The sequence below is a fragment of the Coptis chinensis genome, chromosome 8 (assembly GCF_015680905.1).
Source record: "Coptis chinensis isolate HL-2020 chromosome 8, ASM1568090v1, whole genome shotgun sequence".
NCBI lineage: Eukaryota > Viridiplantae > Streptophyta > Magnoliopsida > Ranunculales > Ranunculaceae > Coptis > Coptis chinensis.
Window position 1 is genome coordinate 40557892 of NC_141463.1, and position 14409 is coordinate 40572300.

The 14409-nt window shown below is 37.0% G+C and overlaps 1 protein-coding gene across 1 annotated transcript; it reads right to left on the minus strand.

Moving 5' to 3' along the window:
* Positions 1-5627: 5627 nt before the first annotated feature.
* On the minus strand, positions 5628-6908 carry LOC147481463 (uncharacterized). Its single transcript, XM_086578941.1, has 2 exons — positions 6006-6908; positions 5628-5906 (listed from the first exon to the last, which is right to left on the minus strand). Exons 1-2 carry the CDS (start codon positions 6906-6908, stop codon positions 5628-5630), a joined length of 1182 nt encoding a protein of 393 aa, XP_086435067.1.
* Positions 6909-14409: the final 7501 nt, after the last annotated feature.

Below are 14409 nucleotides of genomic sequence, written 5' to 3' on the forward strand. Positions count from 1 at the left end.
GTTAATTGCCTCTGTGGGTGCGGATGAAGGGGTGGTTTCAACTTGATAAACATTTCTACCTTTAAGGTTTTGTTCAGGTTGACTTGATAGAGTTCCTTTGGGTCTGTCTGCTAGACTAGCTAGTATTTGATTGAATTGTTGGCTTATCTGTTGAGTTATTTGTTGAGCCATAATATCAATTTTTTGGTCAATTCTTTTGAATTCATTCTCGGTTTTGGTGGCTAAAGCTTTCATGCTTTCATCTGCGGTGTTGGGTTGGGTTTGGTAATTAGCCATAGGATCAATAACTAATTCTCTATTCATGTTTGTTTGTTGTTATTGTTGTTGTTGTGGGTAATACTGTGGAGAAGGTGCTACTGCGCCTCTATTATTCATGTATTGTTGCCTATTGTTCCCTTGATTACCTTGAAAACCATATTGGTTTTGTTGTGGAGGCATATTCTGTCTCCATGAATTGTTTGAGTTATTTCTAAGATCTGGGTTATAGTTGTTGTTATTACTAAAATTATTTTGATAACCTTGTCTTTTGAATGTATTAAAAGCGCAAACATCATCAATACCTTGAGCAACAAACATAGAGCAAATTGAGGTGTCATGATCTGTAGTAAGGCAATTTTCACAAAATTGATTGACACTCATTGCTTGTTGAGGTTGATTATTCTTTGGAGGGTTTAAAGTGAATGAATCAAATTTCTTGTTTAAGTTTTCGATTCCTGTGGTTAAACTAGTAATGGCACCTTCAAGTTTCTCATTGAGTTCGTTTTTAACCTCATACATACCTGGTTTACTAAAACTCATCCCCCCATCTACCCGTGCCATGTCCTCATGGTCACTACTATTGGCCCAATCCTTAGAACTCTTAGAAAAGTTTTGCAAAAAAGTGTATGCTTCATCAGGAGTAAGATTAGTAAATCTTCCTCCATTCATTGATTCAATTAACTGATGGTTCATAGGTGAAAGACCTTTTATAAAGTAATGTACGATGTTAAGTATGTCAAAACCATGATGTGGACAGCGGACAAGTAAATCATTAAATCTATCCCATGTTGTATGAAACTCTTCATTAGGTTTTCCTTTGAAGGTTGAAATAGCCAATTGCATGGCTTCAATTTTACGTAAAGGGTAATATTGTTTCATAAACTTTTGTGATAGTTGCTCCCAAGTAGTTATAGAATTAGAGGGTAGGGATCTATACCAACGTAGTGCGGCATCCTCAAAAGTCAATGGGAATAACCTTAATCTAGTCTCTTCAGGGGAAAGATGAGGTGCTTTAAAAGTACTTAATATGCTCAATAACTTACTTAGATGATTATACGGTTCTTCATTTGTTTTGCCATAATATCTTGGTAACATATTAAGAATGGTGGGCTTAATCTCATAGTTATTGTTATTGTCGGGCATCACTATGCAGTTCGGTGGTTGAACTGCGATAGGTTGAAACAAGGTGCTAAGAGTTCTTTGATCAGCCATGGCGGCTAATGGTACTCTCTCTGGTGTATCCTCTAAATCTACTAGTGGTGTGTGTGTTTCAGATTTAGACTCAGATCCTGAGTTCGATGGTGTGGTCTCCTCCAAAACTAGAATTGGAAGATTGTTACAAGAATTAGCTCTTCTGATTAAATGTTTACGAGGTGAATCACGAAACCAAGTTTTCATGCACTAGATAATAAAACTATATAAAATAATCTAATATGCACTTAATTAACTAAATTATATTATCAAACTATATGATGCTAACTATTAATGCTAATTATGAAACCGCTAACAGGGATTCACGGTGGAAGAGAAATACTTACTGTTAAAGGAAGCAAAACAAGTCCAAAAATTTTGAAATGTTTATAGCAACTACTTGATACGTCCAGAGAGTAGCCTGTAAAATTTCAGAGCAATCGGAGTTTGTTAAGTTCCTCTTCTGTATTGTTTAATTGTGCGAGTCCAGTGAAGAAGTTTTCTTCACACACTGTAAACAATCGATTAAATAAATAAGTAAAAGAGAACTAAAAATCACGAAATTTTTATTGGAGTCTCCTGACCTGTTAGGGATGATCCTGTAAAAAGGTTGGATTATTTGGAGTTTTACAGATCCTTCTTCTTGACTATTCTTCCAGAGACCTTGGTCCTGAAAAGCTGTAGAAACACACTGAAAACAAGCAACTAGTTAAGTGGTCAAAACAGGTCAAACAATACTCAAATTTTTACTGGAAGCGCCTGCCAAATCGAGGTTCCTCCTGTAAAAAATTTAGAATTTTTGATAATGTTCAAATAACTCTGCTCGACTGTTTTTACAGATGCTTGCGTCCTGAAAACTGAAAACGGGGTACTGCAAAGACGATGTTAGTTACCCAAGTAAGACAAGTACTAAAAATTCGAAAAATTTCCAATAAATTACTGATACTGTAAAGATCAACTCTGTAAAATTTCAGAATTTTTTGAAATTTATAAATACGTTTTCTGTACTATTCTTTTCTATTAAACAAATACAAAACTTTATGAAAATACTTTCTACTATGCAAATCTAATTGAATTATGCTAAATTAATCTAATTATGCTAAATATGAAATTTATACTATATTAATTCCTAAATTAAAGTAATCTAAATTAGATATTCTATCACCTAATCAATTTAGAGCGGGCAGCGGCGCCATTGAAAAAGCACGCAACACTTTATTATTTATGTAGTTGTTTGTGTTACGTATCTTTTGCAAATCTTACTTAGCCTATTATATATTGATTAGTATAGTGGCTAGCAAGGTATTAATCCTACTCTAAATAACTAGTCGATTATAATAGAAATTTCTAATTTAAATTACTCTAATGGATGCAAGTAAAAGATGTGGCTAAGTAATGATGAATATATAATTGATTTGATTTGAGATGTAAACTATGCATAAACTAAACTAAATTAAATATATGAATATGAATCAAGAGAGAGAATATCTTGGGAGAGATGAATCCACCAAAATCATAGAATTAGTCTAATAGATCTACCTATCATGCTTAATATAAATCACCAATAGAAAATCACCATACTTACAAACCTTATGCTCATAACCATGATGATAATATGTGGCTTTCAACATGCTTTCTATCTTTCCATCAAATACTTCTTCAATCTCCAATGATATCTTCTATCTAAACAAATTGTGCTTTTAGTGGCATTCAATATACAACTCTAGGTGCCATGGAAAATCCACATGTGGCATTAACCATACAACTAATTGAGGTGCCATAAAGAATCTAATCATCACACTAGAACACTAAAAACAAGAAGAAAAGAATCTAGGGTTTATGACATTTGACACTACACAATCTTGAATTACCCTAAGACCTCTTAACCTCCACAGGAGCATTAGATCAATGGACGAATAAGAAGAAACTCAATGAGGGATTTAAACTAAAACATGATAGAAGAAGAACTAAACTAAAACATACGAAAAATGCTTCATCTCTCCTCCCAAGAGAAGGGTAGACTAGCCTCTCATACTATGCTATGAACATAATATGAAAAGGAATAATCTTTATAACTATTAATGGTGAAAAGGTCTGAACTTTCTTTTCTCTTAATTCTAGATCTAAGATGCAAACACTAAATTTCCTAGATGATGTAAACTGAGGTTTTTGTGCCTTATATATTGGCTTACATGCTCGTCTGGATAGAGATCCGAATCCTATGTTTATTTGGTGTCAAACTCTCTGTAATCTTTCTAGAAGCAATCTTGAAAAAGTTAAATTCGGTTGGACCAAAGTTAGATGTGGCCCACTTTGCCTTGCAGGATATTTCCTAAGCTGCAGCTTCTGACAGCTTTCAGTTTCCTAATTCTTGTGAAACTCTGACTTCTTTTCCATGTTTATCTTCTCTTTCTATGAAGTTGAAATTAAGGTTTTGAGATCAGATTTAAGACTTTTCTAACTCACTTATTATCCTCTTTTAGAGTCCCATTAGGCTTGGCACTTATAGAGACAAATATGACGTTTTTGCCCTAGGCCTTTAGTTGTAATTCCCAGTGACTCCTTTTTGACTTGTTTGTCTTTTTTTCCCTCAATATTTCATATTTAGGTTCTTTGACCTGCAAAAACTCAAATTGCATCATATTATAATATTTAAATATAAAATGGAGACTAACATACACATAATTATTATAAATCATTACTTTTGAGCACTTATCACTTGTATGAGATTAACAGAAGAGTTCTAGATGCCAATAGAGATTAGAGCTTGCACTTTAGTATCGAGAGGAAATAGAGTTCCCTATGCTATGAGGGCTTGCTGGTTCCGTAGGAGAGGTTCACTTGTAAACCATAAGTCATGCCAAAGGTACATAGTGGTACCATCTGCTATCCTAGTTCTGATGAAGTTTCCAGCTAGTTTCCTTGTATGCAGTATATGCCTCCGTAGCCATAAACAGTCTTGTGGAATTAGCATTGTCCAAAAGTGCTTGTTCTTGATGAGCTATTCATATGACCATTAAACCCACATAGAGTCTTGATTTGATGCAATTTTATAGACCAGTCCACAATTTGCAGCTTTATTCCATCTGTATAGGTCCATGATATTAAGGCCTCCTTCCTCCTTTGCCAGACATAAAATGTGCCAGCTTGCTTGATGCATTTTCCTTGTCAATGAGGGTCCACTCCATAGGAATTTAGCACAGATGCTAGTAATCTGGTTAAGAACTACCTGAGGCATGATGAAAGTTTTGGACCAGTAGACATGAAACGAGGTGAGGACAGACTTTATGAGCTAAACTCTACCTGCATGAGAGAGTAGCCTTGCTTTCTAGTCTGTTATTCTGGATGTGACCTTTTCATTCAAAGGCTGACAGTCTTTAATGTTCAAGTGAGATGATACCAATGGGATTCCAAGATAAGTGATGGGAGGTTTAATCACTTGAACTGTTAGAAGATTTGCAAGACTTGAGGCCTCTTCATCTTTTAGTCCTCCAACTAGCATTATAGTTTTTGAAATGTTCATAGATAGGCATGTGGCTGCTACAAAAGAGTTCAAAATGTCCCTAATAGCAATGACTGATTGAGAGTCTCCTTTGCAAAAAAACATGACATAATCAGCAAAACATAAGTGAGTTAGCTTAATCCTTTTACACTTAGGATGTAGCTTAAAATAGTTCAGAATCATGCCTTGAGTGAGTAAACATCCCAATATCTCCATGACAATTACAAACAAGTAAGGTGAGAGTGGATCCCCTTGCTTTAAACCTCTCTTTCCTTAAAAAAAACCTTCAACAGAGCCATTTATGAGAAGAGAGAAGTGGGGGTTCATGATGCATAGCTCTATCCAACTTATCATTCTTGGAGGAAAGTTAAGTTTTACCAGCATGTGATGTATAGTCTCCCAACTCACCATGTCGAAAGCTTTTTGAATGTCAAGCTTGATGGTGCATCTAGGTGACAAACTTTTTCTTTCATAGCTTCATAGCCTTCATCTCTCATAGAACCTGTGGTTGCTTTGGAAAGAGACATAGGAGTGTTGAGTTTACTCCTTTTGGCATCTTCCCTACATTGAAGATATTTGTTATCGCATTTTTGAAGTCATGCCCAACAATACTCCAGCAAAATTTGTAGAAGAATGAATTGAAACCATCAGGCCCGGGAGCCTTAGTGTCATCCATCTAGAATAGTGCTTGCTTAATTTCTTCAGGACTTATGTCTGCATCTAGGATGTGCTCATTGATGAGTGAATCCTTGACTGTAAGATTGTGGAAGAAGTCAGGGTGTACATCTATGCTGGCAGTGGTGCCTATCATGTCTTTGTAGAAATCAGTGAACAAATTAATGATTTGCGTCTGGGTGTTCACAGTGTTGCCTTCCTTGTCAGTTATGGACCAGATAGCTCTCTTGTGTTTATTTTCTTTCAAAGAGTTATGAAAGTAAGAAGTTCCCTTGTCACCCTGAATAAACCAATCATGTGATGCTTTTAATTTAATTTCCAGTTCAACTGCTCTTGCAAGTTCCCCTTAGAGTTTCATGACTTCTTTCTCCTTTCTTACAAGATTATGATCTAGTAGATTCAACTGTAGTAGCCTCTGTAAACGGTGTATCTCTTCCTTTGTAGCTTCTACTCTGGCATGCAGACTGGAGAAGTGAAACTTGGTCCAGCTTTTAAGCGTAAGTTTAAAAACTTTGAGCTTTTGAAGAGGAATGTACATTGGGTTTGCATCAACTCTTATTTCCCATGTTTCATTTAAAATCTCCATAAATTCTGGATGATAGACCCAGCCATTAAAGAATCGAAAGGGGCTTGGTCTTTTCACAAAGCTATGCCATCTGACTAAGGTTGGAGTGTGATCAGAGGTTGTATGAGAGATGAAGTCCGCTTCAGTGTCAGCATGAGTACCAAGCAAATAAGAGTTCACCATGCATCCGTCAATCTTAGTCATGATTCGGTTCTTTCCTTTTTGTTTATTTGACCAAGTGTAAAAGTGACCAACAAACTTGAGATCAGAGAGTCCATTTACTTGAAAATAGTCAATGATATTCTCAGTCTCCCAAGGATGTATTGGGGATCCCCCTATTCTATCCTTAGACTTTATGACATTGTTAAAGTCACCGATCAAGCACCAAGGTTGTGCATTTGGGTTTAGACAAGTAATGTCATTCCAAAGCTCCTTCCTGCGATTGCTATCATTTCTTGCATAAATAATAGTAAAGTAAAAGGAAACATTTGAATGTAAAGTTACCTTGACATGAATGTACTGGTCACTTGCTTTAAGTTTTTGAACTTGAACTTCAAAAGGATTCCAAGCAACCCATATTCTGCCATTTGGGTCATGCTCATATTTGTTGATTACTTCCCAGTCAGGGCAGCAGGCTTGACTGGTGGAATCAAAATTTTCATTTTTCACCTTTGTTTCTATGAGACCAAGAATCATCAGGTTATTCTCTATCCTCATCTTATTTACTTCTTGCATTTTGTGAGAGTCATTTATACCTCTTATATTCTAAACACTTATAGGTTTACTCATCTTGAGTTTTTGTGGTTTATTTTTCTACCTGACCCCTTGGGTCTTCCTCTTCCTTTTTTTCTTCGAAATACTAGCTTGCCTCTGGTAGATTGATGCTGAGCGTACTTCATCGATCTTGTAGTGACTGATGGAGTATTAATCTTTCGTACAGGTGTTTCCAGAATTTCCTCTTCAGTGATAGGGTTTTGAGTTTTTGGTTCTGGGTACAAGTGCTCTTCAAAATACTCAGTCTGTTGCTCTGATAGATGTCCTGCAATCTCTGCTTCATCCTCAGCTACTTCCAAGTATTCTGCCTGAGATTCTGCCAGAGTTGCCACTTCCAAGGCCATTTGGAGGCAGTTCTCCTCTGTGGATGGGAGGAAAGGAACTAGGTCAGTAACTGAGATGGGAAGGCTTACTAGCGGTGGTATAACCGTTGGGGCTGCAGAGTTAGTCTCCCTGATATCATGTTCCTGATTTGGGTCCTTCCTCACTTCTACTACACTTGCAGTTTCAGTAGTAAGTGGCACTTCCTTCAAATCCTCTAGTGTCCCAGAAGATAGTAAAACCTCTTCTTTTTGCGATGCAGTCTCTATTGGTCTCCATTCAGTTTGCCTATTTCTTCTCTTCAGTCTTCTTTGTTGGCTTTTGGAGAGAGGTGGTGCAGGGCCATTTGGGGCTACTTCTGCCTCTTGGTTGGGTACTTGCTCTTTCCCCTTATCAGGTCTTCGACGTCTACATTCCGCAGTTAAATGGCCAACCATTTTGCAGTGGTTACTGAATTTTGGGATTTTTCTTATTCTTATTTCCTGCCATAATTCAATTCCCAATTCTTCCACTTCCACTAATATTTTGTCTGGGATTGATTCTGTTAAATCTATATCTACCAGGACCCTTGCATAATATCCATTCTCCCTTGCGAGAGAATTTGCATCTACTCTAATAGGGCAACCTAGTCCCCGCCCCATAGACATCAACATTTCAACTTCTCAATATTCAAGGGGAAGGGCTGGAAACTTTACCCACACAAGGGCTATAGTTTGCCAATGGTTTTCGATATTGAAATTTGGGGTCTATTTTGAAAAATGCAAGATATGGTCTACAACATGCCATGGTCCTCCATAGAAAACTTTGTTATACTCTTCTACAGCTTCAAACCTAAAAATGATATACCCTTTACCCAAAGGTGTCACCTTTACTTTCCCTATTAAACCCCAATCAGTGCTGACTACCGATATGATTTTCTCAATGTTTATCTGGTTCATGTCAAGTCGGGCTACTAGAGAGAACTTGCAAGCTTCAATGCCCTTTTCAACAACTGTCAGAGGTATCTTTATGGATGGATGGTCTCCTCTTTCTGACGGCATAGGCAAGGTGGAGACATCCACAGTATGCTGCAGCCGTGACTTGGCTTTTTCTGCATATGTACCATGAGTTGGTCCTGCTACCTCATTCCTTCTTGCGCCTTGGGCTAAAGATTCAACAACATTGGGGTTGCTGTAAAAGGTTTGGTGGCGTCCTACTCCCAGTCCAAAAGGTGGAATAGCCATATTGATTAGCGAGAGATTCTAGAGAAAATTCTAAAAGAGATTTCCTTTTGTATGTTTCCTGTTCAGAACTAACACTATAGATCAATGTAGGATTTTACCCGAGGTAAAGGAAAACATGAGGGTTGAGAAGAGAGTGTCCCCAAGCTTTCCGAAACTCACACTGCTTTTGTCTTTGGTGATGCCTGTTTGAAAGCTTTTGAAAAGCTTAAGCATTTATTAACTTCTGCTCCTATCATACAACCACCTGATTGGAGTGTACCTTTTAAGTTAATGTGTGATGCATCTGACTATGCAGTTGGGGTTGTTTTAGTTCAACAATTTGATAAGTTGCCCCATGTGATTTATTATGCTAGTTGAACTCTTAATGATGCACATATGAATTACACTACAACCAAGAAAGAGTTGTTAGCTGTTGTGTTTGCTTTAGACAAGTTCAGATCTTATCTCATATGATCTAAGGTTGTCGTGTTTACTGATCATTTGGCTTTGAAGTATCTTCTTTCTATGAAGGATGTTAAAGCACATCTTATTCGTTAGGTCCTCTTGTTGCAAGAGCTTGATATAGAGATTAGGGATAAGAAGGGTACAGAGAACAAGGTTGTTAAGCACTTATGTAAACTTGTAATAGAGTCTTCTACTAATTTATTACCTTTGAATGAGTCCTTCCCTGATAAGCAAATCTTTATGTTGTCTCCCAGTTGCTTTGGTATGCAGATATTATTAATTATCTTGTTACTGGTCAGTTTCCATCTCTTGCTAAGGTTAGAAATTTTTTTTGGGATGATCCATACTTGTTTAAGTCAGGCCCTGATCAGATTGTTAGGAGATATGTTCCTGAGAGTGAGTTTAATAGTATTCTCTCTTTTTGTCATGACCATGCATGTGGTGGTCACTTTGGTAATAAGAAGACGACTGCAAAGGTTTTGCAGTGTGGTTTTCATTGGCCTACTCTCTTTAAGGATGTACATGAGTTTTGTTTGAGTTGTGAGCGTACAAGCAATATTTCCAATAGGAACATGATGCCTCTTTCCCCTATTTTGGTTGTTGAGCTTTTTGATGTGTGGGGTATAGACTTCATGGGTCCTTTTCCACCTTCTTTTGGTTATCTTTATATCCTTGTTGCGTTTGATTATGTTTCCAAGTGGGTTGAGGCGGTGCCATGTAAAATGAATGATCATAAGGTTGTCATTAACTTTTTGAAATATAATATATTTTCTTGTTTTGGCACTCCTCATAAAATTATAAGTGATAATGGTACTCATTTTACACATCGAGCGTTAGCGACTTTAATGAAAAAGTACTCCATTACTCATAAGCTTGCTACCCCTTACCATCCCCAAAGTAGTGGCCAAGTTGAAGTATTTAATAGGAAAATTTAGCAGATTTTAGAAAAGAAGATTCGACCTGACCTTAAGGATTGGACTCAACATCTTAATGATTCTCTTTGGGCTTATAGAACTGCTTATAAGACTCCCATTGGTATGTCTCCTTATTGGATTGTGTTTAGGAAGGCATGTCATTTCCATGTGGAATTGGAACATCGTGCGTTTTGGGCCATTAAAACTTTTAACTTTGATATATGAAAGGCAAGTTCACACCATAAACTTTAGCTAAATAGTTAGCTAAGTTAAGGAATGAGGCATATGAGAATGCCAAGATTTACAAAGAGCGAACTAAGATTTTTCATGATAAGTCTATTTTTCGAGAGTCCTTTGAACCTAATAAAAAAGTCATGTTGTTTAATTCTCGTTTGCGTTTTTTTCTTAGTAAGTTGCTGATAAGAGCCCAAAACTGTAGTTTTAACCCTTTAACAATAATACTTTTAGACCAATTATGCTAGTAATAAATAAGAGTTAATGTTGATTACGTGCTTTTTTGTATTTCAGGCATTAAAGTCAATTATGTGCAGAAATGTGCCACTTTTGTGAGATAAAGGAGTAAGGGTTGGTTGCTAAGAAGTTGTGTGATTAAAGGCCAAGATTCAAGGAGAAAAAATCTTTGTAAAGCCCGGTCAAAAGCAGAAAAGTCAAAGTCAACGCGGGCAGAAATAGCACACAAAAGTTAACAGAACTTCCGAAGACCGTATCTTTGGACTCAGACCTCGAATTAGTCCTACCTTATGTAAAAATGACCGACTTGGAAAGAGCTTTCCAATGGTCTAAAACTTGACCCAATCAGATGAGCAAAAGTTGATGAAAAGACCTACTGATGTCAGATCCAGTTGAAAAGGGCCCTGTAGACTGAAGAGATTGGGTTTTGGGCTCGATTTTCCGGCCCAAAACATGGCTCCTTAGCCCATGCACGAAAATGTGGATTTGGTCTCCTCCATTTCCACACACAAGACTTAATTCTGAAGCATCAATTAGGTTTGGTAGCAAGTAGCCATTAGAGATAGGATTCTGGATCTAGTTTTGAGTTTTCATTTCCATTAATTAGTTTTCATACCTTTTTTTAATCTAGGTGATTGAATCATTGTTATTCCTTATTAGAGTAATAAAATAATTAGTTTCATACCTTGTTTTAATTTAGTATTTTGAATCAATTGTTATTTATTCATTAGATTAATAAACTAATTTAGTTCTTGATAAAATAGTTTCATTTCATTAATCATTGTAGTTTCAATTCCTAGATAGTTATTATCATTGTTAGTTTCAATCGATTCTTGCATAATTAGATTTCCATTTGAATTGAAATAAGTAAATTTACAATCTTTTATTGATGTCTTGTTTAATTTCATTGGGAAATGATAGCATAATGATTCTAGGCTAAACCGCCATTAGAGGGGGTTGAAGAAGCCTTGATGAAGCTTGATCTTTGTTAACTTAGAAATCATCGTGATAATCTATTCAATTCTCGAAAGTAATTAGTTCACCATGAGAATGGGTTTAGTTGCTTTACATGCTAGTTATTAATTGGTAGAGATTGTCATGTATAATTAGGGATTAGAAATACCATTTTGATATGCGAAAGCATTGAAATTTAGATCACGATGAATCTTTGTTAGTTGATTAAGTCGAGTTAAGGTGGAATCAATCCCCCTTAATTCCTTATCATATAGTCAATTTAGAAATTCCTTAGTTTGAATTAGTGCATCTTGTTATTTGAATTCACATCGTAGCATAAATTCCCTTCATAAAACTCTCATTAACTTTGGCTAAGACTAATAACATATAGAAAACTTTGAATGCTAAAGAACTAGGAGTGGAACGAATCTTTTACTCCACTCTATTTCGATAGATTCGAGAGTATAATAATCTTTGATAAATTAGTCTTCGTTCAGTCATTGTTTTACTTTCGTTGAGTTTTCGTATCTTATTCGTATGTAAAACTATATTTTTATAGTTATCAAATGGCGCCGCTACCATCTTAGTTCCCTTTAGTATTGTTTTCTTTAGAATTGTTAGTCTTCCAAAGTCCCAAAACCCACCCACCCTTGTTTGATTCTAACTGTGGTTGTCCGTTTCAGCATTGAAATTTTCCTCACAGAATTACACGGAGCGCGACCCACGCCCTAGGCAGCCTAAATTGGAGCGCCACCGGGGCCCAAAAGCCTGGAACTCTAGTTTTTAAATGAGCGCGACCCACGCCTTGCCAAGGCAAAACTCGAGCGCCCTCCGTGCTGAAGGGCCTAGACCTTGAGTTTTTCCCTGAGCACGACCCATGCCCTACCAAGGCTAAGTTCGAGCACCCCTCGCATTGAAGCACCTGGAGCTCCAGTTTGACCTGAGCGCGACCCGCGCTCTACCTAGGCCTATTCTAAGCGTGACCTGCGCCCTCTGCTGAAACTGCCCGATTTCCACAGGTTTGTTTCAAAATTCCATTTCTTCAAGGTTTTTAGTGTTCTAACTTGTTATATACATTGAGCACGTGTAAACAAGACGATATTTATAAGGAAAGCAAGGAGGCATTCAGGTACTCCTTTCTTCCACACCTCGCATCTCCTGTTAGAGGTTCATACTAGCATATCAGGATTGTTTGGAGTGTTATAGTGTTTCGTTAAGATTGGTATTAGCCTTGCATGAGATTAAGGTCAGGCCGAATAAAAACGCCTAACGTAATCAACCGGTAAAGTCAACGAACACGTCTTTCTAGTATACCACTCACTAAACCTCTAGCTAGCATACCACACACACCACCTGAAATAATGGCTAAAGAAAGAGAGTCTCCTCTCTCTGACTTTTATAAGGCCTTGAACGATAGCCCTAAATCTTGCATAGTTCTATCAGACCTAGTAGGGGATTTCCAGATCTCCCCCCAAATATATTTAATCTGTTACCCATTTTTCATGGGTTAGACTATGAAAAGCCTTATCAGCACATGCGTAGGATTGACCAAGTCCTTACTATATTCCACTATCCTACGGTTGGTGCTGAACAAATTAAATTGAGGGTATTTCCCTTCACTTTAGCCGATAAGGTGGCGTCTTGGTTAACTGCCCAAGCGCCTAATTCTGTGGACTCGTGGGCTAAACTTGTTCAACTATTTATGGAACATTTTTACCCACCACTGAAGATCGATGAAATGCTTTCCAAGATTCATTTCTTTCGACAGAATCCTCATGAATCATTTTCAGAGGCTTGGAATCATTTCACCGATCTTCTTATAGAGTGTCCACACCATAACCTTGCGAAAGACATGTTAGTTCGTGCCTTTTTCAAAGGACTTCTACACCACCATAAAGAAGTCCTTGACATAATGAATGGGGGTAGTTTCCTAAGTAAAGGAGCCTCAGAGGCTTATAAATTTTTAGAAGATCAAACTAAGCGTAATAATAACTGGGGGTAGTGATGATATCTCCCGTTTCGCTAGTTCTTCTACAATAGTTAAAGCCGCCGATATGTTTGAGATGAAACACGATGCTGAACTTAAAAATTTAATCGAATCTCTCACTAAAAAGGTAGAGGCTATTTCTGTTCAACAAACGCCTATCCCCATCATGAATGTCAACTCCAATCCATGTAATTTATGTTTTAGTCTTGAGCATCCAGACTCCTATTGTTCTCTCGCCTATGAACAAAACAATCACAACAAGATAATGTTTGTTCCAATAATAGAGAACCTAACGCAGCTTGGCAAGAAAACCCCAACTTCGGTTGGCGAAATAATCAACAACCTCCAAGGTTGTTTAACCCAAATGTTAGGCCAACAAACAATTACAACGAAGCTTCACCAAGCCAAGGACAAGGTCAGGGTAATTATAATTATAACAGCCAAGCTCAACCACGACAAGGACAAGGTCAGGGTAATTATAATAATTATAACAATAATAATTATAATACTAATAGAGGTATCGTTCCGGTAAATAATAACTATCAAAATCCCCCATTAATAATTAACGTGACATAGTTCTTGTCACACAACCTATAACTAACACTCCTCCACAACCGGATAGTTTTGATACCTTTATGCAATCTCAACAACAGATTTTACAAGCCATCCAACTTTCCTTACAGCAGTTAGCTCAAGAGAAAGTACAACCAAAAGGTGTGTTTCCAAGTCAAGTAATAACTAATCCTAAAACAAAAAACACAACCTTTGAGGTGAACGGTAATACTAGTACGGAAAATGCAAATGTAGTTGAGCTAAATGCCATCACCACTTTCCGTTCTGGGAGAGTGGTTGATAACAACGTAACTATGCCTATAGTTACCCCATAAGTAGTCCCTACACCAGAGATTTAACTAGATACCGAAATAGAAACTGATGAGCCTACCCTATAGAGGTACTAGTTAAACCACAACCTAAGAAACATAAAGCAAAGGTTAGACATCCAGTTGATCCATACGCTAAAAATAGAGAGAAACCACTGTTTCCCCATAAATTAGCTATGTTAAATAGGTATACAAACTTTGACGAGATTAGGGAAGTTTTTTAAAAATCTAACAATAAACTTACCTTTC